General features: G+C 41.8%; 1 protein-coding gene and 1 long non-coding RNA gene across 2 annotated transcripts in view; both read left to right on the top strand.

Moving 5' to 3' along the window:
• Positions 1-26,895, top strand: part of LOC115186779 (zinc finger protein 271-like) — a gene marked incomplete at both ends in the record, with an annotated part of 129,441 nt that continues 102,546 nt past the window's right edge. The window contains one exon of the mRNA XM_029746279.1: positions 1-919. Within this exon, the coding sequence (XP_029602139.1) occupies positions 1-919 (919 nt within the window). The remainder of the gene's footprint in view (positions 920-26,895) is intronic.
• Positions 21,129-21,654, top strand: LOC115186787 (uncharacterized). The gene is made up of 2 exons (XR_003875910.1): positions 21,129-21,166; positions 21,535-21,654. It is a non-coding gene; the product is annotated as an uncharacterized LOC115186787 (long non-coding RNA).

The following is a 26,895-nucleotide window of genomic DNA, read 5'->3' on the forward strand; positions in this document are numbered from 1 at the left end:
AAAATACACCAGCGAGTACACACAGGAGAGAAACCTTACAGCTGTGATCAATGTGGGAAGAGTTTTACTAAATCAATTAATCTGAAAACACACCTGAGAACACACACAGGAGAGCAGTCATATAGCTGTGATCAGTGTGGCAAGAGTTTTACTCAGTCAACCAACCTGGTATCACACCAGAGAACACACACAGGAGAGAAACCTTATAGCTGTGATCAGTGTGGCAAGAGTTTTACTCAGTCAAGTAGCCTGGTATCACACCAGAGAACACACACAGGAGAGCAGCCATATAGCTGTGATCAGTGTGGCAAGGGTTTTACTAATTCAAGAAACCTGGTATCACACCAGAGAACACACACAGGAGACAAATCTTATAGCTGTGAGCAATGTGGGAAAAACTTTTCCCGGATAGGATACCTTAAAGGACACCAGAGAACACACACAGGAGAGAAACCTTATAGCTGTGATCAATGTGGGAAGAGTTTTACTCAGTCAAGCAACCTGGTATCACACCAGAGAACACACACAGGAGGGCAGTCATATAGCTGTGAGCAATGTGGGAAAAGTTTTTCTCGGATAGGACACCTTAAAGGACACCAGAGAACGCACACAGGAGAGAAACCTTATAGCTGTAATCAATGTGGCAAGAGTTTTACTCATTCAAGCAACCTGGTATCACACCACAGAACACACACAGGAGAGAAGCCTTATAGCTGTGATCAGTGTGGCAAGAGTTTTACTCAGTCAAGCAACCTGGTATCACACCAGAGAACACACACAGGAGAGCAGTCATATAGCTGTGAGCAATGTGGGAAAAACTTTTCTCAGGGAGAAAGCCTTAAAGAGCACCAGAGAACACACACAGGAGAGAAGTCTTATAGCTGTGATCAGTGTGGCAAGAGATACTCTCATTCAAGTGGTCTGATTAAACATCAGAAAATACATGCAGGAGATTCACAGAGTGTAGAATGATCTCCAACACCAGATCTGGGTAGTAGAACACAGAGTGTGGAATGATCTCCAACACCAGACCTATTTACATCAATTCACATTTTATTTGTCACATACACTTGTTTAGCAGATGTTATTGTGGGTGTAGCAAAATGCTTGTGTTTCTAGCTCCAACAGTCCAGTAATATCTAACAAGTAATATCTAACAATACACACAATCTAAAGGAATGGAATTAAGAATATATAAATATTTGGATGAGTGATTTCAGAGCGGCATAGACTAAGATACAGTAGAATAGGATAGAATACAGTATATACATATGAGATGAGTAATACATAGACAGATACAGTAGAATAGTGTAGAATACAGTATATACATATGAGATGAGTAATACATAGACAGATACAGTAGAATAGGATAGAATACAGTATATACATATGAGATGAGTAATACATAGACTAAGATACAGTAGAATAGGATAGAATACAGCATATACATATGAGATGAGTAATACATAGACTAAGATACAGTAGAATAGGATAGAATACAGTATATACATATGAGATGAGTAATACATAGACTAAGATACAGTAGAATAGGATAGAATACAGTATATACATATGAGATGAGTAATACATAGACAGATACAGTAGAATAGGATAGAATACAGTATATACATATGAGATGAGTAATACATAGACTAAGATACAGTAGAATAGAATAGAATACAGTATATACATATGAGATGAGTAATACATAGACAGATACAGTAGAATAGAATACAGTATATACATATGAGATGAGTAATACATAGACTAAGATACAGTAGATAGTATAGAATACAGTATATACATATGAGATGAGTAATGCATAGACTAAGATACAGTAGAATAGGATAGAATACAGAATATACATATGAGATGAGTAATACATAGACTAAGATACAGTGGAATAGGATAGAATACAGTATATACCAGAGGTGGGACCAAGTCATTGTTTTACAAGTCACAAGTAAGTCTCAAGTCTCAGCACTCAAGTCAAGACGAGCTATGGGGCGCAATCGGGCGATGTAGGCTTGTACACAATCGCCCAACCTTAACACACACACCCTCTCTGTGTGTGGTTACAGTTGGCTAACGTATGTCAATGGTTTTAGGAACAGCAGTAACATCAGTCAGGATTTAGACTACCAACAGCCTGGCCAGTTGTAGCTCAATCTTGGGTGCAATGATCACGTTCCCGCACTGACTGACTGTGTGGAGGCTCATTGATTTAATGTTACGTTAGCCTACATGCTATACTAGCAAAAAATATATTGTATAGCTGTCGGCTATATTAGCCACGACTTACCGTTCTTTGTGCAGCTTCAAATGTCGAACAACGTTGGAATTTGTTGCGCCTCCGTCTGTAATTTTCTTCCCGGATGTTTTGCAAGTTGCAATCCGTTTTTTGTTGATACAGCGTAGTCTTTATATCCGAAAAAAATAATTACATCACGCGTTGCAATGGTAAAACGTTTGATTTAATTACATCAAGTGTTCCAATGGTAAAACGTCTGATTTAATTACATCACGCGTTCCAATGGTAAAACGTTTGATTTAATTACATCAAGTGTTTCAATGGTAAAACGTCTGATTTAATTACATCACGCGTTCCAATGGTAAAACGTTTGATTTAATTACATCAAGTGTTCCAATGGTAAAACGTCTGATTTAATTACATCACGCGTTCCAATGGTAAAACGTTTGATTTAATTACATCAAGTGTTCCAATGGTAAAATCAAGTGTTCCAAGGCCCTACAAGAGGTTCAGTCAGGACTCATATACCAAAGACTGATCCTAAAGTAACCTAACCAAGGCCCTACAAGAGGTTCAGTCAGGACTCATATACCAAAGGCTGATCCTAAAGTAACCTACCCAAGGCCCTACAAGAAGTTCAGCCAGGACTCATATACCAAAGGCTGATCCTAAAGTAATCTACCCAAGGCCCTACAAGAGGTTCAGTCAGGACACATATACCAAAGGCTGATCCTAAAGTAACCTACCCAAGACCCTACAAGAAGTTCAGCCAGGACTCATATACCAAAGACTGATCCTAAAGTAACCTACCCAAGGCCCTACAAGAGGTTCAGTCAGGACTCATATACCAAAGACTGATCCTAAAGTAACCTACCCAAGGCCCTACAAGAGGTTCAGTCAGGACTCATATACCAAAGACTGATCCTAAAGTAACCTAACCAAGGCCCTACAAGAGGTTCAGTCAGGACTCATATACCAAAGGCTGATCCTAAAGTAACCTACCCAAGGCCCTACAAGAAGTTCAGCCAGGACTCATATACCAAAGGCTGATCCTAAAGTAATCTACCCAAGGCCCTACAAGAGGTTCAGTCAGGACTCATATACCAAAGGCTGATCCTAAAGTAACCTACCCAAGGCCCTACAAGAAGTTCAGCCAGGACTCATATACCAAAGGCTGATCCTAAAGTACCCTACCCAAGGCCCTACAAGAGGTTCAGTCAGGACTCATATACCAAAGGCTGATCCTAAAGTAACCTACCCAAGGCCCTACAAGAGGTTCAGTCAGGACTCATATACCAAAGGCTGATCCTAAAGTAACCTACCCAAGGCCCTACAAGAGGTTCAGTCAGGACTCATATACCAAAGGCTGATCCTAAAGTAACCTACCCAAGGCCCTACAAGAGGTTCAGTCAGGACTCATATACCAAAGGCTGATCCTAAAGTAACCTACCCAAGGCCCTACAAGAGGTTCAGTCAGGACTCATATACCAAAGGCTGATCCTAAAGTAACCTACCCAAGGCCCTACAAGAGGTTCAGTCAGGACTCATATACCAAAGGCTGATCCTAAAGTAACCTACCCAAGGCCCTACAAGAGGTTCAGCCAGGACTCATATACCAAAGGCTGATCCTAAAGTAACCTACCCAAGACCCTACAAGAGGTTCAGTCAGGACTCATATACCAAAGGCTGATCCTAAAGTAACCTACCCAAGGCCCTACAAGAGGTTCAGCCAGGACTCATTTGTGGATGAGGTTTAGAATGTGTGATGGCTGGAAGAGTGTAGTGAGGATGATCCTGAAAGGGCACAGAGTGTGTTTATTAAATTATTTATGATGATCCTGAAAGGGCACAGAGTGTGTTTATTAAATTATTTATGAGTTTTGTTGATAAGCAAGGCCCCATTAAGAAAACAGACTGAGGTCAAACGATGCCCCAGGGATTGATGAGCTGAGAAATGTAACGGTTCAACGTAATGAAACCAAAAAGGTAGCGAACAGATCTGTCTGATGAGCAAAGTTATTGTAAATGAATACATCTAGTGACCAAGCTAGACCAGTTATTGTAAATGAATACATCTAGTGACCAAGCTAGACCAGTTATTGTAGATTAATACATCTAGTGACCAAGCTAGACCAGTTATTGTAAATGAATACATCTAGTGACCAAGCTAGACCAGTTATTGTAGATTAATACATCTAGTGACCAAGCTAGACCAGTTATTGTAAATGAATACATCTAGTGACCAAGCTAGACCAGTTATTGTAGATTAATACATCTAGTGACCAAGCTAGACCAGTTATTGTAGATTAATACATCTAGTGACCAAGCTAGACCAGTTATTGTAAATGAATACATCTAGTGACCAAGCTAGACCAGTTATTGTAAATGAATACATCTAGTGACCAAGCTAGACCAGTTATTGTAAATTAATACATCTAGTGACCAAGCTAGACCAGTTATTGTAAATGAATACATGTAGTGACCAAGCTAGACCAGTTATTGTAAATGAATACATCTGGTGACCAAGGTAAAAAGAAAGGATATTATCATCACTAAATCAAGGCTGATGGACAACATCTATGGACAACTTTGATTCAACACAAGTGGCAGACATGTTTTAATTCCTACCCATTATGACATTCATTACCAAAACCACCTGACATTGCAAATTACTTTAATTACTATTTGACGGGTCAGGTGGACACATTGAGAAATGAGTCCAACTGACGGCTCCCTGAATCATACTGCAGAGTGAAGGAAAAGCAGCCAACAAGTGCTCAGCATATGTGGGAACTCCTTCAAGACTGTTGGAAAAGAATTCCAGGTGAAGCTGGTTAAGAGAATGCCAAGAGTGTACAAAGCTGTCAATAAGGCAAATCGTGGCTATTTGAAGAATCTCAAATATAAAATATATTTTGAAATGTTGAACACTTTTTTGGTTACTACATGATTCCATATGTGTTATTTCATAGTTTTGATGTCTTCACTATTATTCTACTATGTAGAAACTAGTAAAAATAAGGAAAAACCCTTGATTGAGTAGGTGTTCTAAAACTATTGACCAGTAGTGTATGTAATAACGCAAAACATAACTGTTTGTCCTTATAGGGAACCAGATTGTGACTACAACTCAGTTACTAAGTCTTTAACCACACTGTGTTGTTACACTGGTGAGTAAAAACGCATGCTTCCTGCACTGTAACTTTTTGTCTGAAAATTAAAATATACATTTTACTCAACTGCGTTACCCATTCCAGTCAGCAGATGGCGGTGTGCGACTTTAAGGTAATGCTGTTAGTGTGACGTATAATGTAGTGGACGGAACGCTTCTTTCAACAGTAGCAGCAGTTATTCAGCCACCTCGGTAGCTTGCTAGACAAAATAGCCGAACCAATAAAGCTCTTTAGACCCTTTCGTGTATATTAGCAACTGTGTTTTAAACCCACTTATGTCGTCTAGTTAGTCCTCCGATTTAATTTCATATTTACGGTGTTGTTGTTATTGGTCAGCTAGCGGGTTGGTTAAGTTAGCATTAGCCTAGCTAACATCCCCGACCATGAGTTCACTAAGCTACTCTCCTGCTAAAGAAGAGAACATCACAGTAAAAGAAGAAGTAGAGGGTGAGGCCGTTACTGTGAAAGAAGAAAAAGACGCGTTCAGAGTGAAAGAGAAGGAGGATGTTACAGTAAAAGGAGAGGAGGATACAGTTTATGGAGTGAAAGAGGAAGAGGGGGAGATGACTGTTACATTGATAAAGGAGGAGGAAGAAGAGGAGGAAACTGGATATCTGGGCCCGGTTTCCCAAACGCATCTTAAGGCGTCCAATGGTTCTAACGGTGAACTTAGCAATAAGATGGTTTTGAGAAACCGTTCCCTGATTAACACTAGTAAGTACTGTCTTAAAAACAGAGGCACAAACTCTGCAGTTGTTGAACTGATGTTTGTTGTTAAAGGGGAAATCTGCAATTGCTACATCCATATTTAGACTTTTTAAATTATTTATTTATAGCCATTGATTCTTGAAGAATATAACACATGCCTCATGAGCTTAGTTCAACTGTTGTACACCCATCAGAACCCCAAATAAGCTTTTTTTACTCCAATGTTTAGAAACAATGTAAACCAACACTGTATAGCCTCAACATGGTTAAAACTATAATGTTGATATCATGGATGGTCAGTCCTTGTATCCATAGGTCTGTCTATGAATTTGAAAGTAGTTACATTTCTCCAACCCCATCATCATCTTGTAACCAAAACAGTGGTGGAATGACAGATTTTGTTATTGTTTGAACTGCAGATTGCTGGGTTGTGTGGGTTTTTTAAACAGCAACAAAATGGCTGCCCAGAGACTTGGTTTGGTAAACAGCTGAGGGATGGGGGAAGGAGAAGTGTAACCACTCTCACATTCATAGAGAAAGCTATTGTAGCAACCGTAACCCAACACCTAGCGACCTCTTCAAGAAGTTCAGACATCTTGGCGTAACAGTTATAAGGTGTTGGCTTGACAGTCACTGGACCCAGGTTTGAGTTCAGCTCAGGGCTACCCCCTGAATTCACTACACTACGAATACAAGGACTGGCCATCCATGATGTCATAATGATAGTTTAACCAGGTTTCTAGGATATATAATATATTCTAGAATTCATCCTTGATGTCATAATGATAGTTTAACCAGGTTTCTAGGATATATAGTATATTCTAGAATTCATCCATGATGTCATAATGATAGTTTAACCAGGTTTCTAGGATATATAGTATATTCTAGAATTCATCCATGATGTCATAATGATAGTTTAACCAGGTGTCTAGGCTATATAGTATATTCTAGAATTCATCCATGATGTCATAATGATAGTTTAACCAGGTTTCTAGGATATATAGTATATTCTAGAATTCATCCATGATGTCATAATGATAGTTTAACCAGGTTTCTAGGCTATATAGTATATTCTGTAACTGCCAGTGTAGATTTCCTGTGGAGGCAAATTATTAGAGCTGTTGATAAGTCATTGTATAATATTCAGCCAATTTTTTTTCATGCCCTTACATTAAAGGCAAGACATACCTGTAAAAAATGGATTGTCATGAAACACAATTGTTTTATTTATTTAAATGTAACCTTTATTTAACTAGGCAAGTCAGTTAAGAACAAATTCTTATTGACAATGACTGCCTACCCCGGATGACGCTGGGCCAATTGTGCGCCGCCCTATGGGACTCCCGATCACGGCCGGCCCCAAAATCATGTTCTAGTGCTGTCCCCAACTAAAATACATCTTGGTCAACCAAGAGTCATCTGTTCTTTCTACCAATCGCCCCATGTGTTTTTATAAAATCAACTATATGTACTGAACTGGTCTGATGCTTTAAGCTGTTTGATTAAATAAGACACACAAATGACTGGAGGGAGCCAGAGATCAAGATAACCTAACCAGAAGAGAGAGAAATTCTGAAGTTTCCGGTAATGGGCTACACCAGCGGTCGGCAACCTTTTCCATTTGGAGTGCCAATTTCTCTGACCATTTCTACCAATCTGTGTGCCAGTTATGATTTTCATATGCACATTTTTGTGGAACAGTTTCATTTCATTTATAATAATATTTCAAAATCATAGAATGTAGATTAATCACAGACAATCTAAATGAAAATTATACAAATCCAAAAGTAACTTTTATTGCCATTGCCAACTATGTAAAAAAAATAGCCTACATAAAGCCAACAAATAAAAGTTAAATAAATAATAAAAACATTGCATTCTGCAGTTAAAAAATAAATATCCTAAAAATCACATTGGCTGCACATGGACTGTCTACAACGAACTTGAAACATATCAACTGGGTCGGCCCGAAACTCGAGATAGCAAGCTTGCAACATTGTATAAAATATTCTGGACCCTCAGTTTCCCGTGCCTGTGAGTTCGGGACAGACACAGCTGTAGGCTATTTGTGCAAAGAATAAGAAGTAATCAGGTATTTTATGACATTCCTACTGGATCAGAGCATTACATTTTTCCCTTTTATGCCGAGTGTTTATCGAAAGGGCGAGAGCTGGAAATCTTTTACTGAAATACTTTATGGAACTATTGTCATTCGCAATTGATTTTTTTTGTTCAAATATTTTTTATTGAACACATACACAAGAATGGTGTATAGGTATAAAAGACAAGTTTACAGTTCTTATCTAAACATAAGAGAACAGACATTAACCAAAAGACCCAGAGTTCTGGGCACAAAACAAATATTACAAAACAAGGACAGGTAGAAAGAAAAAAGGGTCGATGTAACCCCCCCCACTTATACCCCCCTTTATCCCCCCCTTATTCCACCCTATTCCCCTCCCAACTGCTCGGGTGGCGGGGCCTTCACATGCTGCCCAAAGGTAGATTACCATATGACAATTGAGAGTGCGTTAAAAAGTGCAAATTCACAGCGCCTCCTGGTCCAAGTAAGAGAGGAAAGAAAAGCTGCCAGATTTGATCAAATGTTGATAATTTATTGTTCAGAATATATCTAATTATTTCTAAGTGTACAGTGTTTGCCAATTCGCTGAGCCATAATTTGGTAGAGGGCGCTTCCCTCTTTTTCCAAAACAACAAGATTAATTTTTTTGCCGAAATGAGACTAAGAGATGAGTTGTTTTTGGGAGTTGGTTAATCCGTTTAGGGAATCGGACACTCCCAGGATTATCAGAAGTGGGTCTGGGTCTATTGAAGTCTCCAGAGGACCCCAAAAATTCCACACCAATACCCATACAAGTTAGAGCATAGGGCAAAGCAGTGGAGTAGTGTACCCTGCTCAGTCTGGCATTTATCACACATAGGGGATGTACCAGGAAATATCCTATGCAGTTTGGTTTTGGAGTAGTGTAATCTGTGTAATACCTTCAATTGTATGAGACGATGTCTGGAGTTAATGGAGCAGGTGTGGATATACTCCAAGCTGTCCTCCCAGTCTGCCACCGAAATATCAGTCCCTAGTTCTTCCTCCCATTTTGCCTTAATGGCATCAGTAGAGGGTGCGCTAACAGATTGAAAAGCGTCATATATACGAGATATCAGTTTGTCTGAGGTGGGGCATATTTTTATGCATCCGTCAAATGTGGAAGGTTTATCATTCCCAAATGTTGGGAGGTATTTTCTAACATAGCCTCTAATCTGTAGGTATCTGAAAAAGTTACTTCTGGGAAGATTATAAGTTTCCCTCAGCGATTCAAAGGAAGCAAAGGTTCCCCCTATATATAAATCCCCTATGGTACTTATCCCCAACTCTCCCCAACGCTCAAAGGTGTTATCAAGGTTAGAGGGGGCAAAGGAGGGATTCCTGGCAACAGGAAGCATGAATGATATTGGTCTAAGATCAAAGTGGACTTTAATTTGCTTCCAGATTCGGACTGTGCTATGTATAATAGGATTGTTACGGTAAAGTGACATCTCCAGATTGACAGGTGACAAAATCACAGCACCAATAGAGAAGGGGTGGCACTCCTCTCGCTCCATACTAAGCCAGCTGGATGGCGGGAGTGCGTCATCCAGCAGAAACGTAACAGCGCGGAGGTTGGCGGCCCAGTAGTAAAATATAAAGTTTGGGAGAGACAATCCTCCTTCCATCTTGGATTTACAGAGGTGTTTTTTACCTATCCTGTGTGTTTTATAATCCCAGATGAAAGGATTGATAATAGAGTCCAGTTGTTTATGAAAGGATTTAGGTATGAATATTGGGATGTTCTGGTATAGGTAGAGCAGTTGTGGGAGGAAGACCATTTTAATGGCATTAATTCTTCCGAGCAGAGAAATTGGGAGAGTTCTCCAAAATTGTATGTTTGCCTTAAGTTTTTGCATCAGAGAGGGGAAATGATCTTTAAATAGTAAGGAGTATTGTTTGGTAACTACAATTCCAAGGTAGGTAAATTTATCTTAAGATAGCTTAACTGGAAGATGTTCTAGCCAGGAGGTGTTTTGAAACCGAATGGGCATTAATTAACTCTTGTTCCAATTTATTCTGTATCCCGAGAAGGTACCAAACAAATTAATCACCTCCAGAATAGCTGGAATACTATCTTGGGGTTCTTTTACATAGAGGAGAATGTCATCTGCGTATAGGGAAATCTTATTTAGAGTATGTTTAGTATTATAGCCGTGTATTGCTGCATGAGATCTGATCGCTTGAGCGAGAGGTTCAATAATTAGGGCGAAGAGCATAGGCGACAGCGCACAACCCTGCCTTGTCCCTCTGTGAAGGTTAAATCGGGGCGACAATGATTGGTTAGTGAGTATTCTCGCACAGGGGTTCCTATATAAAAGCTGGATCCACTTTATGAACCCATCTCCAATATTACATTTCTGTAGGACCTTGAATAGATAGGGCCACTCAACTTGGTCAAAGGCCTTTTCAGCGTCAAGAGATATAACGGCTAGGTCCACGTTAGGTAACCTCTGAGAATACACAATGTTGAATAGGCGCCTGAGATTGAAGAATGAGTTTCTGTTAGGGATAAAGCCGGTCTGGTCTGAATGGACCAATTTGCCAATTAAAGTGCTCAGCCTGTTAGCCAAAGTTTTTGCTAAAATCTTTTGGTCTGTATTAAGGAGGGATATTGGTCTGTATGACCCTACCTCTTCCGGATCCTTACCCTTCTTATGTATAACTGTAATAAACGCCTCATCCAAAGTGGATGGGAGCACTCCATCCTCGTTGGCCTGAACCAACATTCTGTGTAGGTAGGGAGAGAGCATGTTGCTGAATGTTTTGTAGAATTCACCAGGGTATCCATCTGGGCCCGGGGTCTTGCCACTCTTTAGAGATTTTATTGTTTCTGTAATTTCTTCAAGAGATATTTCCTTATTCAGGAAGTTAGAGTCTTCCTGGTTCAGGGCAGGAAGATTACAGTTCTCCAAAAAGTTTTGCATAATTAAGGGGTTAGGGTCCGCTTTAGATGTATATAAAGTCTCATAAAACTGACGGAATCTGTCATTTATGTCTTTGGGGGAAGAGAGTAATTCCCCAGATGCAGATTTAACTTTGTGAATCATTCGGTCACTCACATTCTTACGAAGTTGTCTGGCGAGTAGTTTGTGTGGTTTGTCACCAAACTCAAAATATTTTTGCTTGGCATAGAGAAAAGATTTAGCAATTTTAGCAGAGAGGATCTGATTGTATTTAAATTTTAAAGACATAATTGTTTTATGTTTCTCCCTAGATGAGTGTCTAGCATTCTCCCTATCCAGTAAGTGAATTTGTCCCTCCAGTTCTACCAATTCTCTTCTGTTTTGCCTACTCCTGGCAGTCTGAAAGGAGATGATACAGCCTCTCAAATAAGCCTTCAGCGTTTCCCACAATAATGCTGGGGAAGTCTCTGTGTTGTCGTTGGTATCAAAGAAAAATGTAATTTGATCTTTAAGATGTTCACAGAATGTTGGTTCTGTGAGGAGCTGAGGATTCAACCTCCAGACCCTCTCGTTTGGTACGATGTCACCCAATCTCAGGGAGAAGGTGAGTGGACTGTGGTCAGAGATTATAATATCATGATACCTCACATTACAGGTATAGGGGAGTAGTTTAGCATCAACCAAAAAGTAGTCAATTCGAGTATAAACATTGTGAACATGAGAGTAGAAGGAGTATTCCCTACCCGTAGGGTTACAGATCCTCCATATATCATGAGAGTAGAAGGAGTATTCCCTACCCGTAGGGTTAGAGATCCTCCATATATCATGAGAGTAGAAGGAGTATTCCCTACCCGTAGGGTTACAGATCCTCCATATATCATGAGAGTAGAAGGAGTATTCCCTACCCGTAGGGTTAGAGATCCTCCATATATCATGAGAGTAGAAGGAGTATTCCCTACCCGTAGGGTTAGAGATCCTCCATATATCATGAGAGTAGAAGGAGTATTCCCTACCCGTAGGGTTACAGATCCTCCATATATCATGAGAGTAGAAGGAGTATTCCCTACCCGTAGGGTTACAGATCCTCCATATATCATGAGAGTAAAAGGAGTATTCCCTACCCGTAGGGTTACAGATCCTCCATATATCATGAGAGTAGAAGGAGTATTCCCTACCCGTAGGGTTAGAGATCCTCCATATATCACGAGAGTAGAAGGAGTATTTCCTACCCGTAGGGTTACAGATCCTCCATATATCATGAGAGTAAAAGGAGTATTCCCTACCCGTAGGGTTACAGATCCTCCATATATCATGAGAGTAGAAGGAGTATTCCCTACTCGTAGGGTTAGAGATCCTCCATATATCATGAGAGTAAAAGGAGTATTCCCTACCCGTAGGGTTACAGATCCTCCATATATCATGAGAGTAGAAGGAGTATTCCCTACCCGTAGGGTTAGAGATCCTCCATATATCATGAGAGTAGAAGGAGTATTCCCTACCCGTAGGGTTACAGATCCTCCATATATCATGAGAGTAAAAGGAGTATTCCCTACCCGTAGGGTTACAGATCCTCCATATATCATGAGAGTAAAAGGAGTATTCCCTACCCGTAGGGTTACAGATCCTCCATATATCATGAGAGTAGAAGGAGTATTCCCTACCCGTAGGGTTACAGATCCTCCATATATCATGAGAGTAGAAGGAGTATTCCCTACCCGTAGGGTTAGAGATCCTCCATATATCATGAGAGTAGAAGGAGTATTCCCTACCCGTAGGGTTACAGATCCTCCATATATCATGAGAGTAGAAGGAGTATTCCCTACCCGTAGGGTTAGAGATCCTCCATATATCATGAGAGTAGAAGGAGTATTCCCTACCCGTAGGGTTAGAGATCCTCCATATATCATGAGAGTAGAACGAGTATTCCCTACCCGTAGGGTTACAGATCCTCCATATATCATGAGAGTAGAAGGAGTATTCCCTACCCGTAGGGTTACAGATCCTCCATATATCATGAGAGTAGAAGGAGTATTCCCTACCCGTACGGTTAGAGATCCTCCATATATCATGAGAGTAGAAGGAGTATTCCCTACCCGTAGGGTTAGAGATCCTCCATATATCATGAGAGTAGAAGGAGTATTCCCTACCCGTAGGGTTAGAGATCCTCCATATATCATGAGAGTAGAAGGAGTATTCCCTACCCGTAGGGTTAGAGATCCTCCATATATCATGAGAGTAGAAGGAGTATTCCCTACCCGTAGGGTTAGAGATCCTCCATATATCATGAGAGTAGAAGGAGTATTCCCTACCCGTAGGGTTACAGATCCATCATATATCATGAGAGTAGAAGGAGTATTCCCTACCCGTAGGGTTAGAGATCCTCCATATATCATGAGAGTAGAAGGAGTATTCCCTACCCGTAGGGTTAGAGATCCTCCATATATCATGAGAGTAGAAGGAGTATTCCCTACCCGTAGGGTTAGAGATCCTCCATATATCATGAGAGTAGAAGGAGTATTCCCTACCCGTAGGGTTAGAGATCCTCCATATATCATGAGAGTAGAAGGAGTATTCCCTACCCGTAGGGTTAGAGATCCTCCATATATCATGAGAGTAGAAGGAGTATTCCCTACCCGTAGGGTTAGAGATCCTCCATATATCATGAGAGTAGAAGGAGTATTCCCTACCCGTAGGGTTAGAGATCCTCCATATATCATGAGAGTAGAAGGAGTATTCCCTACCCGTAGGGTTAGAGATCCTCCATATATCATGAGAGTAGAAGGAGTATTCCCTACCCGTAGGGTTAGAGATCCTCCATATATCATGAGAGTAGAAGGAGTATTCCCTACCCGTAGGGTTAGAGATCCTCCATATATCATGAGAGTAGAAGGAGTATTCCCTACCCGTAGGGTTAGAGATCCTCCATATATCATGAGAGTAGAAGGAGTATTCCCTACCCGTAGGGTTACAGATCCTCCATATATCATGAGAGTAGAAGGAGTATTCCCTACCCGTAGGGTTACAGATCCTCCATATATCATGAGAGTAGAAGGAGTATTCCCTACCCGTAGGGTTACAGATCCTCCATATATCATGAGAGTAGAAGGAGTATTCCCTACCCGTAGGGTTAGAGATCCTCCATATATCATGAGAGTAAAAGGAGTATTCCCTACCCGTAGGGTTACAGATCCTCCATATATCATGAGAGTAGAAGGAGTATTCCCTACCCGTAGGGTTAGAGATCCTCCATATATCATGAGAGTAGAAGGAGTATTCCCTACCCGTAGGGTTAGAGATCCTCCATATATCATGAGTGTAGAAGGAGTATTCCCTACCCGTAGGGTTAGAGATCCTCCATATATCATGAGAGTAGAAGGAGTATTCCCTACCCGTAGGGTTAGAGATCCTCCATATATCATGAGAGTAGAAGGAGTATTCCCTACCCGTAGGGTTACAGATCCTCCATATATCATGAGAGTAGAAGGAGTATTCCCTACCCGTAGGGTTAGAGATCCTCCATATATCATGAGAGTAGAAGGAGTATTCCCTACCCTTAGGGTTACAGATCCTCCATATATCATGAGAGTAGAAGGAGTATTCCCTACCCGTAGGGTTACAGATCCTCCATATATCATGAGAGTAAAAGGAGTATACCCTACCCGTAGGGTTACAGATCCTCCATATATCATGAGAGTAAAAGGAGTATTCCCTACCCGTAGGGTTACAGATCCTCCATATATCATGAGAGTAAAAGGAGTATTCCCTACCCGTAGGGTTAGAGATCCTCCATATATCATGAGAGTAGAAGGAGTATTCCCTACCCGTAGGGTTACAGATCCTCCATATATCATGAGAGTAAAAGGAGTATTCCCTACCCGTAGGGTTACAGATCCTCCATATATCATGAGAGTAAAAGGAGTATTCCCTACCCGTAGGGTTACAGATCCTCCATATATCAAATAAGTTCTAATTTTTTATGTAGGTATTTAAGAATTCGCTTGAATAGGAGGTAGGGGTTCGCCGGGTAGAGGATCTATCCAAATATTGGTCTAGTACACAGTTGAGGTCTCCTCCAATGACCAGGTTAGTATGGGAGATATCTGGAATCAGGGCAAGGACTCTTTTGAAAAAAGAGGGGTTATCAATGTTTGGCCCATAGATATTTAGTAGAGTTACAGAAGTAGAGTGGATCTCTTCTATTACGATCACATAACGACCCTCTTTGTCCACAATAGTGGTTTTATGTTGAAAGGGAATTCCTTTCCGTACCAGAATCGCTGTGCCTCTCGTTTTGGCAGAGAAGTTAGAGTGATACACTTGCCCCACCCACTTACATTTAAGTCTGTTATGAGAATTGTTTTTCAGATGGGTTTCTTGCAAGAATATAATATCAGACGAGAGTGCTTTCAAGTGGGCTAGGACCTTGCCTCTCTTTATTGGTTTATTTAAACCCTTGACATTCCAGGAAGTGAATGTAAGCCCCGCCCTCCTCTCATTTGTAGTTCCTATGGTGGCCTGCATAGCATGTAAGTTACTAAAAAGGTAAGAAAGCGCACCAAACCATCACGATCAGCATATGTAGCACCTACACCCGAGCAGTATCCAACCCACCCCTCCCCCTGCAAGCACCTTTACTCTCCACCCTGTTCCCCTACTTTCCCCAACATTTACCCCTCCCATCAACCCAGATATAACAGGCATACACAAAAAGGAGAGAAAAAAACATGAAAATAAAAATAATAAACACATTGTCTGGCCGATGCCAAAAAAGCACGGCGCGACCTCGAACAAGAGGTAAAACAAAAATAAAATCCCAACTATACGTTCACCTCTCACTATCCTAGAACTTCTACTAACATCTGAACTGAGGAGGCTCCCGCGAATAAAGTGTTCAATTAGCATCTAATAAACCTAAACAGAATAAGTTGCAACTTAAACATATTGTGCAATTAAGCTTCATGTTGGGTCAATCCCTGAGATAAGCAAGATATAGCATCACAAGATTACATTGCTAAGCAATGCCGGTCTAAACATAAACCATCAGCAACCGACATAGACAGCAGTACAATTACATATTGTGGGTTAGGAGATGGGAACAAGGATTTTGATAAATTGAACGTACCCCCAATCAAAAAAATAATAATTAATAATAATACAAATTAAAAAAAATACATTTTTTTTCCCCTTTTAAATAAAATTTAAAAAATTATCTTTTTAATAACTAAAAAAACAATAGTGATATATATATATATATATATATATATATATATATATATATATATATATATATACGCATACATACATATATATATACATACACACATACATACCTATATACACACACATATACACACACACACACATACACACAAACACATATACACACATATACATACACACACACACATACACAAACATACATCCATACACATGTACATATACATACATCATATACATACATACATACATACATACATACATACATACATACATACATACATACATCCATACACATACACACACATGTACATATACATACATACATACATACATACATACATACATACATACATACATACATACATACATACATACATACACATACACACACATGTACATATACATACATACATACATACATACATACATACATACATACATACATACATACATACATACACACACATACATACATACATACATACATACATACATACATACATACATACATACATACATACATACATACATACATACATACATACATACATACATACATACATACATACATACATACATACACACACGTGCACATATATACACACACACACACGTGCATACCTACCTACACACACCCATGCGCAAGTATATACACGCATACCCACATACGTACACACGTGCATACACACACACACACATACACTTACGCACATACACATCTACGTACACATACACACACATCCAAAAATATATACTTATAGAAATAAATATTTTAAAAAATATATATACAGATACACACACACACACATCTACATACACACCCCAGAATAGTAATCTACACTAATTTAAAATATACACATACCTAATACTAAAATGCTAAGAGAAAATAATAATAAAGTACACATAGTAATTATATGTACGCACACCTACACAGACACAAGCACCACGGAGGGCTGGTGGGAATCTAATCACACACCTACACAGACACAAGCACCACAGAGGGCTGGTGGGAATCTAATCACACACCTACACAGACACAAGCACCACGGAGGGCTGGTGGGAATCTAATCACACACCTACACAGACACAAGCACCACGGAGGGCTGGTGGGAATCTAATCGCACACCTACACAGACACAAGCACCACGGAGGGCTGGTGGGAATCTAATCGCACACCTACACAGACACAAGCACCACGGAGGGCTGGTGGGAATCTAATCACACACCTACACAGACACAAGCACCACGGAGGGCTGGTGGGAATCTAATCACACACCTACACAGACACAAGCACCACGGAGGGCTGGTGGGAATCTAATCGCACACCTACACAGACACAAGCACCACGGAGGGCTGGTGGGAATCTAATCGTGAGAGCGGGCCAGGCTATGACAAAGTCAGAACAGCACAAAACATCAACTTGCTATCCAGGTGTCTGCGTCTGCCCCTTCCCAGCCATCACCCCCAGACCCCCGCAAGCAATAAATAACTGGTATGGTAATAGGAATAATGTAAGAATTTAAAAATAAATAACGAAACAAAACAAAAATGGGGGAACATGAGTATATCCATCCGAAAGTGTCAATGATCAGAACTGGAAGGCCTCCCAAACAGGCACCACCCCGAACCCAGTCGGAATTAAAGTGAAACTGACGTTAAATGAGAGCTCTAACCGCCCTCAATTGGTCAGCTCAGCGTGTTACATGTTCGGCAGGCCCTGTCGAGACCGTTTAGTACGGTTTCACCCGTTATGGTCTGGTATGGGTTCGAGTCCATGAGCAGACCCTAACACACAATGACAAGGCACTCTAACCTGTACGGGGGATTGGCGTATATTCCCGGATAAACTTCTCTGCGTCCAAGACCGAGGAGAGCCAAATCTTCTCTCCGGAAGGCGGGGTTATTCTTAGTCTTGCAGGGAAGAGCAAGGCTGGGCGAAGATGGAGTTTGTAGAGTTTGGTCATGACATCTCTGTAGCTGGCGCGGTGCTTTGCCACATCGGGCGCATAATCCTCGTAGACACGGAAGGGGTGCCCTTTATGTAACAGGTTGCCCCTCAAACGAGCCTCGCGCAGGATAAGATCCTTGGTCTTGAAACTGTGACAACAGATGATTACTGGGCGAGGACGTTGGCCCGGTCGAGGCACTGGGACAAGGGCGCGATGTGCACGGTCCAGTTGGGGATCTGAAGCCAAAACATCCGATCCCATTGCATCCTTCAATAGCTTGGCAAAGAAGTCGGTGGGGTGAGAGCCAGCCTTTATCCCCTCTGCCAGCCCAACAACGCGAAGGTTGTGACGTCTGGATCGGCCCTCCAGGTCGACCACTTTCACAGAAAGCCTCTGTATACTATCCTGCAATGACGTGCATAGCTTCTCCAACTCGTCGATCCTACCAGCGTTGAATTCAGAAGCTTTCTCAAGGTCCACAATACTCTGGCCCTGCGAGGCGACCGTTCGAATGGTGCTCTCAATTTTAGTGTCCAGTTCAGCAATAGTAGCCTTAAGATCCTCAGCTATAGCAACACGTAGTTCTCCCAAAGCCTGGGTAAGTTCTGTAAGTGTGACGTTGTTACCTGTGCCTTCCGTCATGTCTGTCTCGTTGTTTGGCGGGGAGTAGGCCTCCGAAGTGGATTTATTGTCCTTTGGTCGCTTATTACTCGGCATTTTCACATAGAAAGTTACAATATTGTATTAGAAAGAAACGTTTGTTGTAAAAAGTGCTATAAAGTAGGTTAAGTTAGATTATTTTGCAAAAAGGTTGCAGTAGCCTCTCACACACAGCCGTTCACTCCAACAAGCTACCTCCGCCCCTCTATCAGCCCCTTCATAACACCCTAAATAGTGGTAACACTGTATCAGCCCCTTCATAACACCCTAAATAGTGGTAACACTGTATGAGCCCCTTCAAAACACCCTAAATAGTGGTAACACTGTATCAGCCCCTTCAAAACACCCTAAATAGTGGTAACACTGTATCAGCCCCTTCATAACACCCTAAATAGTGGTAACACTGTATCAGCCCCTTCATAACACCCTAAATAGTGGTAACACTGTATCAGCCCCTTCATAACACCCTAAATAGTGGTAACACTGTATCAGCCCCTTCATAACACCCTAAATAGTGGTAACACTGTATCAGCCCCTTCAAAACACCCTAAATAGTGGTAACACTGTATCAGCCCCTTCAAAACACCCTAAATAGTGGTAACACTGTATCAGCCCCTTCATAACACCCTAAATAGTGGTAACACTGTATCAGCCCCTTCATAACACCCTAAATAGTGGTAACACTGTATCAGCCCCTTCAAAACGGCCACATTCTTCATGACACCCCTCACGCAGGTCCACTGATTATGGAATTTGCCTACATATTCAATCTAAGTATTTGCTTTTGCTGATTGTTTTCTCATTACTCATAAATCACGATGCCTACAAAAGTGACTCATAACCTGTACCAATCAGAATTGTGCCAGGTGCCTATCTTAGTAGGTTATAGTTTGGGAACTTTATCATGTAAAATTATATATTTTTTTATTCAATTGACATCAATTAATTTTGGTATAACAACTATTAAATAATATTTTCACGTCCTGACCAGCAGAGCGGAGTAGTGGTGTAGTATTTTGGTCAGGACGTGGCAGAAGAAGTCTGTATGTGTTGTCTAGTATGTCTGTTTCTGTGTTAGTCTTGTGACTCCTGATCAGGAACAGCTGGGGATCGTTGTTCCTGATTGGGAGTCATATATTTAGGAGTATGTTTGTCACTTGGGTTTGTGGGTGGTTGTGCTAACACTGCTAGTCTTTTGTTTGTACGTAGCATGTTAGCCTGTAGTTAGTAGTTATTGTTTTTCCTGTGGATGCTTTGCTCGTATATATTAAAAAGATGAGTATCCACATTCCGTCTGCAGTTTGGTCCATTCAACACAGCAACAACCGTTACAAATATGCTGCTGTAAATAGGCATACTAGGTTATTGTCCTTCATCAGCCAGTTAGCTTCAACAGGACACATGTCCTACCATCAGCCAGTTAGCTTCAACAGGACACATGTCCTACCATCAGCCAGTAAGCTTCAACAGGACACATGTCCTACCATCAGCCAGTTAGCTTCAACAGGACACATGTCCTACCATCAGCCAGTTAGCTTCAACAGGACACATGTCCTACCATCAGCCAGTTAGCTTCAACAGGACACATGTCCTACCATCAGCCAGTAAGCTTCAACAGGACACATGTCCTACCATCAGCCAGTTAGCTTCAACAGGACACATGTCCTACCATCAGCCAGTTAGCTTCAACAGGACACATGTCCTACCATTTGAAATGATGGTGTGAGGAACACTTCCCTGCTGAAATATATGGGTTGGTCAACAGTACATTCCACTCTATATCAGATTTTCATTGATACACCGTTAACTGATTTAAAGTTAAACATAAAAACGAGTGATAGGTTACTGTTAGATAGTGATAGGCTACTGTTAGATAGTGATAGGCTACTGTTAGATAGTGATAGGCTACTGTTAGATAGTGATAGGCTACTGTTAGATAGTGATAGGCTCCTGTTAGATAGTGATAGGCTCCTGTTAGATAGTGATAGGCTACTGTTAGATAGTGATAGGCTACTGTTAGATAGTGATAGGCTACTGTTAGATAGTGATAGGCTACTGTTAGATAGTGATAGGCTACTGTTAGATAGTGATAGGCTACTGTTAAATAGTGATAGGCTACTGTTAGATAGTGATAGGCTACTGTTAGATAGTGATAGGCTACTGTTAGATAGTGATAGGCTACTGTTAGATAGTGATAGGTTACTGTTAGATAGTGATAGGCTACTGTTAGATAGTGATAGGTTACTGTTAGATAGTGATAGGCTCCTGTTAGATAGTGATAGGTTACTGTTAGATAGTGATAGGCTCCTGTTAGATAGTGATAGGCTACTGTTAGATAGTGATAGGCTACTGTTAGATAGTGATAGGCCACTGTTAGATAGCGATAGGCTCCTGTTAGATAGCGATAGGCTACTGTTAGATAGTGATAGGCTCCTGTTAGATAGCGATAGGCTACTGTTAGATAGCGATAGGCTACTGTTAGATAGTGATAGGCTACTGTTAGATAGTGATAGGCTACTGTTAGATAGTGATAGGCTCCTGTTAGATAGTGATAGGCTCCTGATAGGCTACTGTTAGATTTGGCAAGTGACATTTTAGAAAGATGATGTTGAACTTACAATGTTGCAAGGAGCAGCAACGGCCTGCAGCACCAACACATATTTATTACATCACAATCATTCATTCATACCAGGGATGAGATGGAAAGACACTCAGAGCTGTTAGTGCTGAATGCATTTATTTATTAACACCTTTATCTATCTGTTTTAGCAGTCCCATTGAGAACAAGGACTCCATTACAACTCACAATTACACAACAATCTGAATCACATTCTGAATAATACATGGAGATGTTAAGGGCTCAGTGAAGGGTGAAGAGGAACTTTGGGGATGGAAAGACACTCAGAGCTGTTAGTGCTGAATGCATTTATTTATTAACACCTTTATCTATCTGTTTTAGCAGTCCCATTGAGAACAAGGACTCCATTACAACTCACAATTACACAACAATCTGAATCACATTCTGAATAATACATGGAGATGTTAAGGGCTCAGTGAAGGGTGAAGAGGAACTTTGGGGATGGAAAGACACTCAGAGCTGTTAGTGCTGAATGCATTTATTTATTAACACCTTTATCTATCTGCTTTAGCAGTCCCATTGAGAACAAGGACTCCATTACAACTCACAATTACACAACAATCTGAATCACATTCTGAATAATACATGGAGATGTTAAGGGCTCAGTGAAGGGTGAAGAGGAACTTTGGGGATGGAAAGACACTCAGAGCTGTTAGTGCTGAATGCATTTATTTATTAACACCTTTATCTATCTGTTTTAGCAGTCCCATTGAGAACAAGGACTCCATTACAACTCACAATTACACAACAATCTGAATCACATTCTGAATAATACATGGAGATGTTAAGGGCTCAATGAAGGGTGAAGAGGAACTTTGGGGATGGAAAGTTACTGAGTGAGACAAGGGGAAGTGCAGAAAGATCATATTCTGTTCAAACATGTTACTGGTGAAAATTCATATTTCTAAGGAAGGAGGCAAAGGGTCACGTCTGGTTTCAGTTCCTGATAGGGCAGGCCAGTTGCTATGGTACCAGGACAATGAGGGATGTGGAACTCAACTCCAGATGAGGTCAGCAGTTGAAGAGAGAAGACACTGCTGGGAGGGGGGCCATATGGGCCCACCCTGAAAACCTTCTGACTACAGTCCTATCCCATACAGACACTGCTGGGAGGGGGGCCATATGGGCCCACCCTGAAAACCTTCTGACTACAGTCCTATCCCATACAGACACTGCTGGGAGGGGGTCCATATGGGCCCACCCTGAAAACCTTCTGACTACAGTCCTATCCCATACAGACACTGCTGGGAGGGGGGCCACAGGGGCCCACCCTGAAAATCATCAGACTCGGACCTCAGCAACCCACTCCTGAACCTAACATACCTTCAGGCCACTGCCGAACCTCAGAAATGTGGGACTCTTCACACACAGACCACACGCACACACAGGGCACACACACAGGACACACACACACAGGACACACACAGTGGACACACACACACACCCACTGGACACACACACACACACCGACACACACACACACACACACATTCACACTGGACACACAAACAGGGCACACACACACACACAGACCACACACACACACAGGGCACACATGCACACTGGACAAAGACACACACACACTCACTGGACAGAAAAACACACACACACACACACTGACACACACATTCTTGACACACACACACACACCGGACAAACAGGGCACACACGCACACACTGGAAACACACACACACGCACTGACACACACATTCTTGACACACACAGACACACCGGACAAACAGGGCACACACACACACACACACACACACACACACTGGTCCCACACACTGGACACACACACAGGACACACACAATGGACACACAATGGACACACACTGGACACACACACACACACACACACACACACACACACACACACTGCCGAACCTCAGAAATGTGGGACTCTTCACACACAGACCACACGCACACACAGGGCACACACACAGGACACACACACACACAGGACACACACAGTGGACACACACACACACACACCCACTGGACACACACACACACACTGACACACACACACACACACACACACATTCACACTGGACACACAAACAGGGCACACACACACACACACACACACACACACACACACACACACACACACACACACACACACACACACACACACACACAGACCACACACACACACAGGGCACACATGCACACTGGACAGAGACACACACACACTCACTGGACAGAAAAACACACACACACACTGACACACACATTCTTGACACACACACACACACCGGACAAACAGGGCACACACGCACACACTGGAAACACACACACACGCACTGACACACACATTCTTGACACACACAGACACACCGGACAAACAGGGCACACACACACACACACACACACACACACACACACACACACACACACACACACACACACACACACACACACACACTGGTCCCACACACTGGACACACACACTGGACACACACACACACAATGGTCACACACACACACACACACACACACACACACACACACTGGACAGACACACACACACACACACTGGACAGAAAGACACACACAAACTCGACACACACACTGGACAAACACACACACACACACACACACACACACACACACGGACAGGCACACACACTGGACACACACACTGGACACACAAACTGGACACACACACAGGACACACACACGCACACTCTCACACACACACACACTCTCACACACACACACACACACACACACACACACACACACACACACACACACACACACACACACACACACACACACAAACATACACACACACACACGCACACACAGGACACACACACACATACACACACAAAGTGGACACACAGGACACACACACACACTCTCTCTCACACCACACACACACACACACACACACACACACACACACACACACACACACACACACACACTGGACCCACATACACTGGACCGACACACACACACACTGGAAACACACACGCACTGGACCCACACACACACACACACACACACACACTAGACACACACACACACACTGGACCAACACACACATGACACACACACACCAGTTTGGGCCAGCTTATTCCTGTAAATACAATGAATTAAAATATAAAGGCATCATGTAAAGTGTTGGTCCCATGTTTCATGAGCTGAAATAAAAGATCCCAGAAATGTTCCATACACACAAAAGCTTATTTCTGTCAAATGTTGTGCACAAATGTCTTTACATCCCTGTTAGTGATCATTTCTTCTTTGCCAAGATAATCCACCACCTGACAGGCTGTGGCATATCAACAATCTGATTAAACAGCATGATCATTACACAGGTGCACCTTGTGCTGAGGGCAATAAAAGGCCACTCTAAAATGTGCCGTTTTTTCACATAACACAATACCAGAGATGTCTCTGTTTTGAGGGAGTGTGCAGTTGGCATGTTGACTGCAGGAATGTGCAACAGAGATGTTGCTAGAAAATTTAAAGCTAATTTCTCAAAATCACCTTGAACGTTGGTTTATAGAATTTGGCAGTACGTCCAACCGGCCTAAAAAAAGCAGACCACATGTACGGCATCATGTGGGCGAGCGGTTTGCTGATGTCAACTTTGTGAACAGAGTGCCCTATGGTGGTGGTGAGGTTATGGAATGGGCATAAGCTTCGGACAACAAACACAAGTGCATTTAATCGATGGCAATTTGAATGCACAGAGATACCGTGATGAGATCCCATTGTCGTGCCATTCATCCACACCAATCACCTCATGTTACAGCATGATAATGCAGGGGCCCGATGTTGCTGAACACAATTCCTGGAAGCTGAAAAAAAATGTTCTTCCATGGCCTGAGTACTCACCAGACATGTCACCCATTAAGCATGTTTGGGATGCTCTGGATAGACGTGTACGACAGCGTGTTCCAATTCCCACCAATATCCAGCAACTTCACACAGCCATTGGAGAGGAGTGGGACAACATTCCACAGGCCACAATCAACAGCCTGATCCTCTCTGTGCGAAGGAGATTTGTCTTGCCATGATCAGAATGTGTCTCTGTCTATTTCCAGCCCTGCCATTTCTACCTGTCCTGATCTAGTGTTTGACCCCTGACCTCCTCACACCGGCTCACTGTCCATGTCTGCTTTTAGCTCCCACCTCTACTTCACTGTGTTATAATGGACCTTATGCTTGTTATGTCACCTCTGTAACCAGTTATCAACCATACTGACCTTTCTGACCCTATCCCACCTCAACTTCACTGTGTTATAATGGACCTTATGGTTGTTATGTCACCTCTGTAACCAGGTATCAAACATACTGACCTTTCTGACCCTATCCCACCTCTACTTCACTGTGTTATAATGGACCTTATGGTTGTTATGTCACCTCTGTAACCAGCTATCAAACATACTGACCTTTCTGACCCTATCCCACCTCTACTTCACTGTGTTATAATGGACCTTATGGTTGTTATGTCACCTCTGTAACCAGTTATCAACCATACTGACCTTTCTGACCCTATCCCACCTCTACTTCACTGTGTTATAATGGACCTTATGCTTGTTATGTCACCTCTGTAACCAGTTATCAACCATACTGACCTTTCTGACCCTATCCCACCTCTACTTCACTGTGTTATAATGGACCTTATGCTTGTTATGTCACCTCTGTAACCAGTTATCAAACATACTGACCTTTCTGACCCATATCCCATGGCCCTACTTTCTGTAACTAAACATTTAAAGTCCTCTGAGTTTTACTTAGTGTCCATTTACTTATGTATTATGTATTTGCCGTGTATTGGAATTGTGCCGCAGAGCATCATGGGGGTTTGTATGTGTTGTGATGTTCACGTTCCAGATAAATGGTTGATCTGATTCCTGTCTCCCGTCTCATCATTATTGAATTGTACCAATGTTTGCTGCTGCATTAAAGAAACTATCAGAACACTGTGAGTTGAATGGTGTTGTAAATGACATCATTAGAGACAGACTAGTATGTGGGCTACGGAGTGAAGCTACACAGAAGAGACTGTTGACTGAAAGTTATTAGTTTTTTGGGCACATCATTTGTCTCCATGGTAACATGGGCAATACTGGTTAAAGCTGAATAGTTTAAGGAACTGAGATCATTTATTGTCTTCACCTCCTACTAACCAGAGTTTCTGTCACATGGGATGACGCTGGAGAGACAAAGCAGGTACGGGGAGTCAAATACTTAATATAGAACGAGACAGGAACAGCGTCAGAAAACGAGTAACAGACAAAAACAATGAATACAGCAGCAGG

The sequence above is a fragment of the Salmo trutta genome, unplaced genomic scaffold (genome assembly GCF_901001165.1).
Source record: "Salmo trutta unplaced genomic scaffold, fSalTru1.1, whole genome shotgun sequence".
NCBI lineage: Eukaryota > Metazoa > Chordata > Actinopteri > Salmoniformes > Salmonidae > Salmo > Salmo trutta.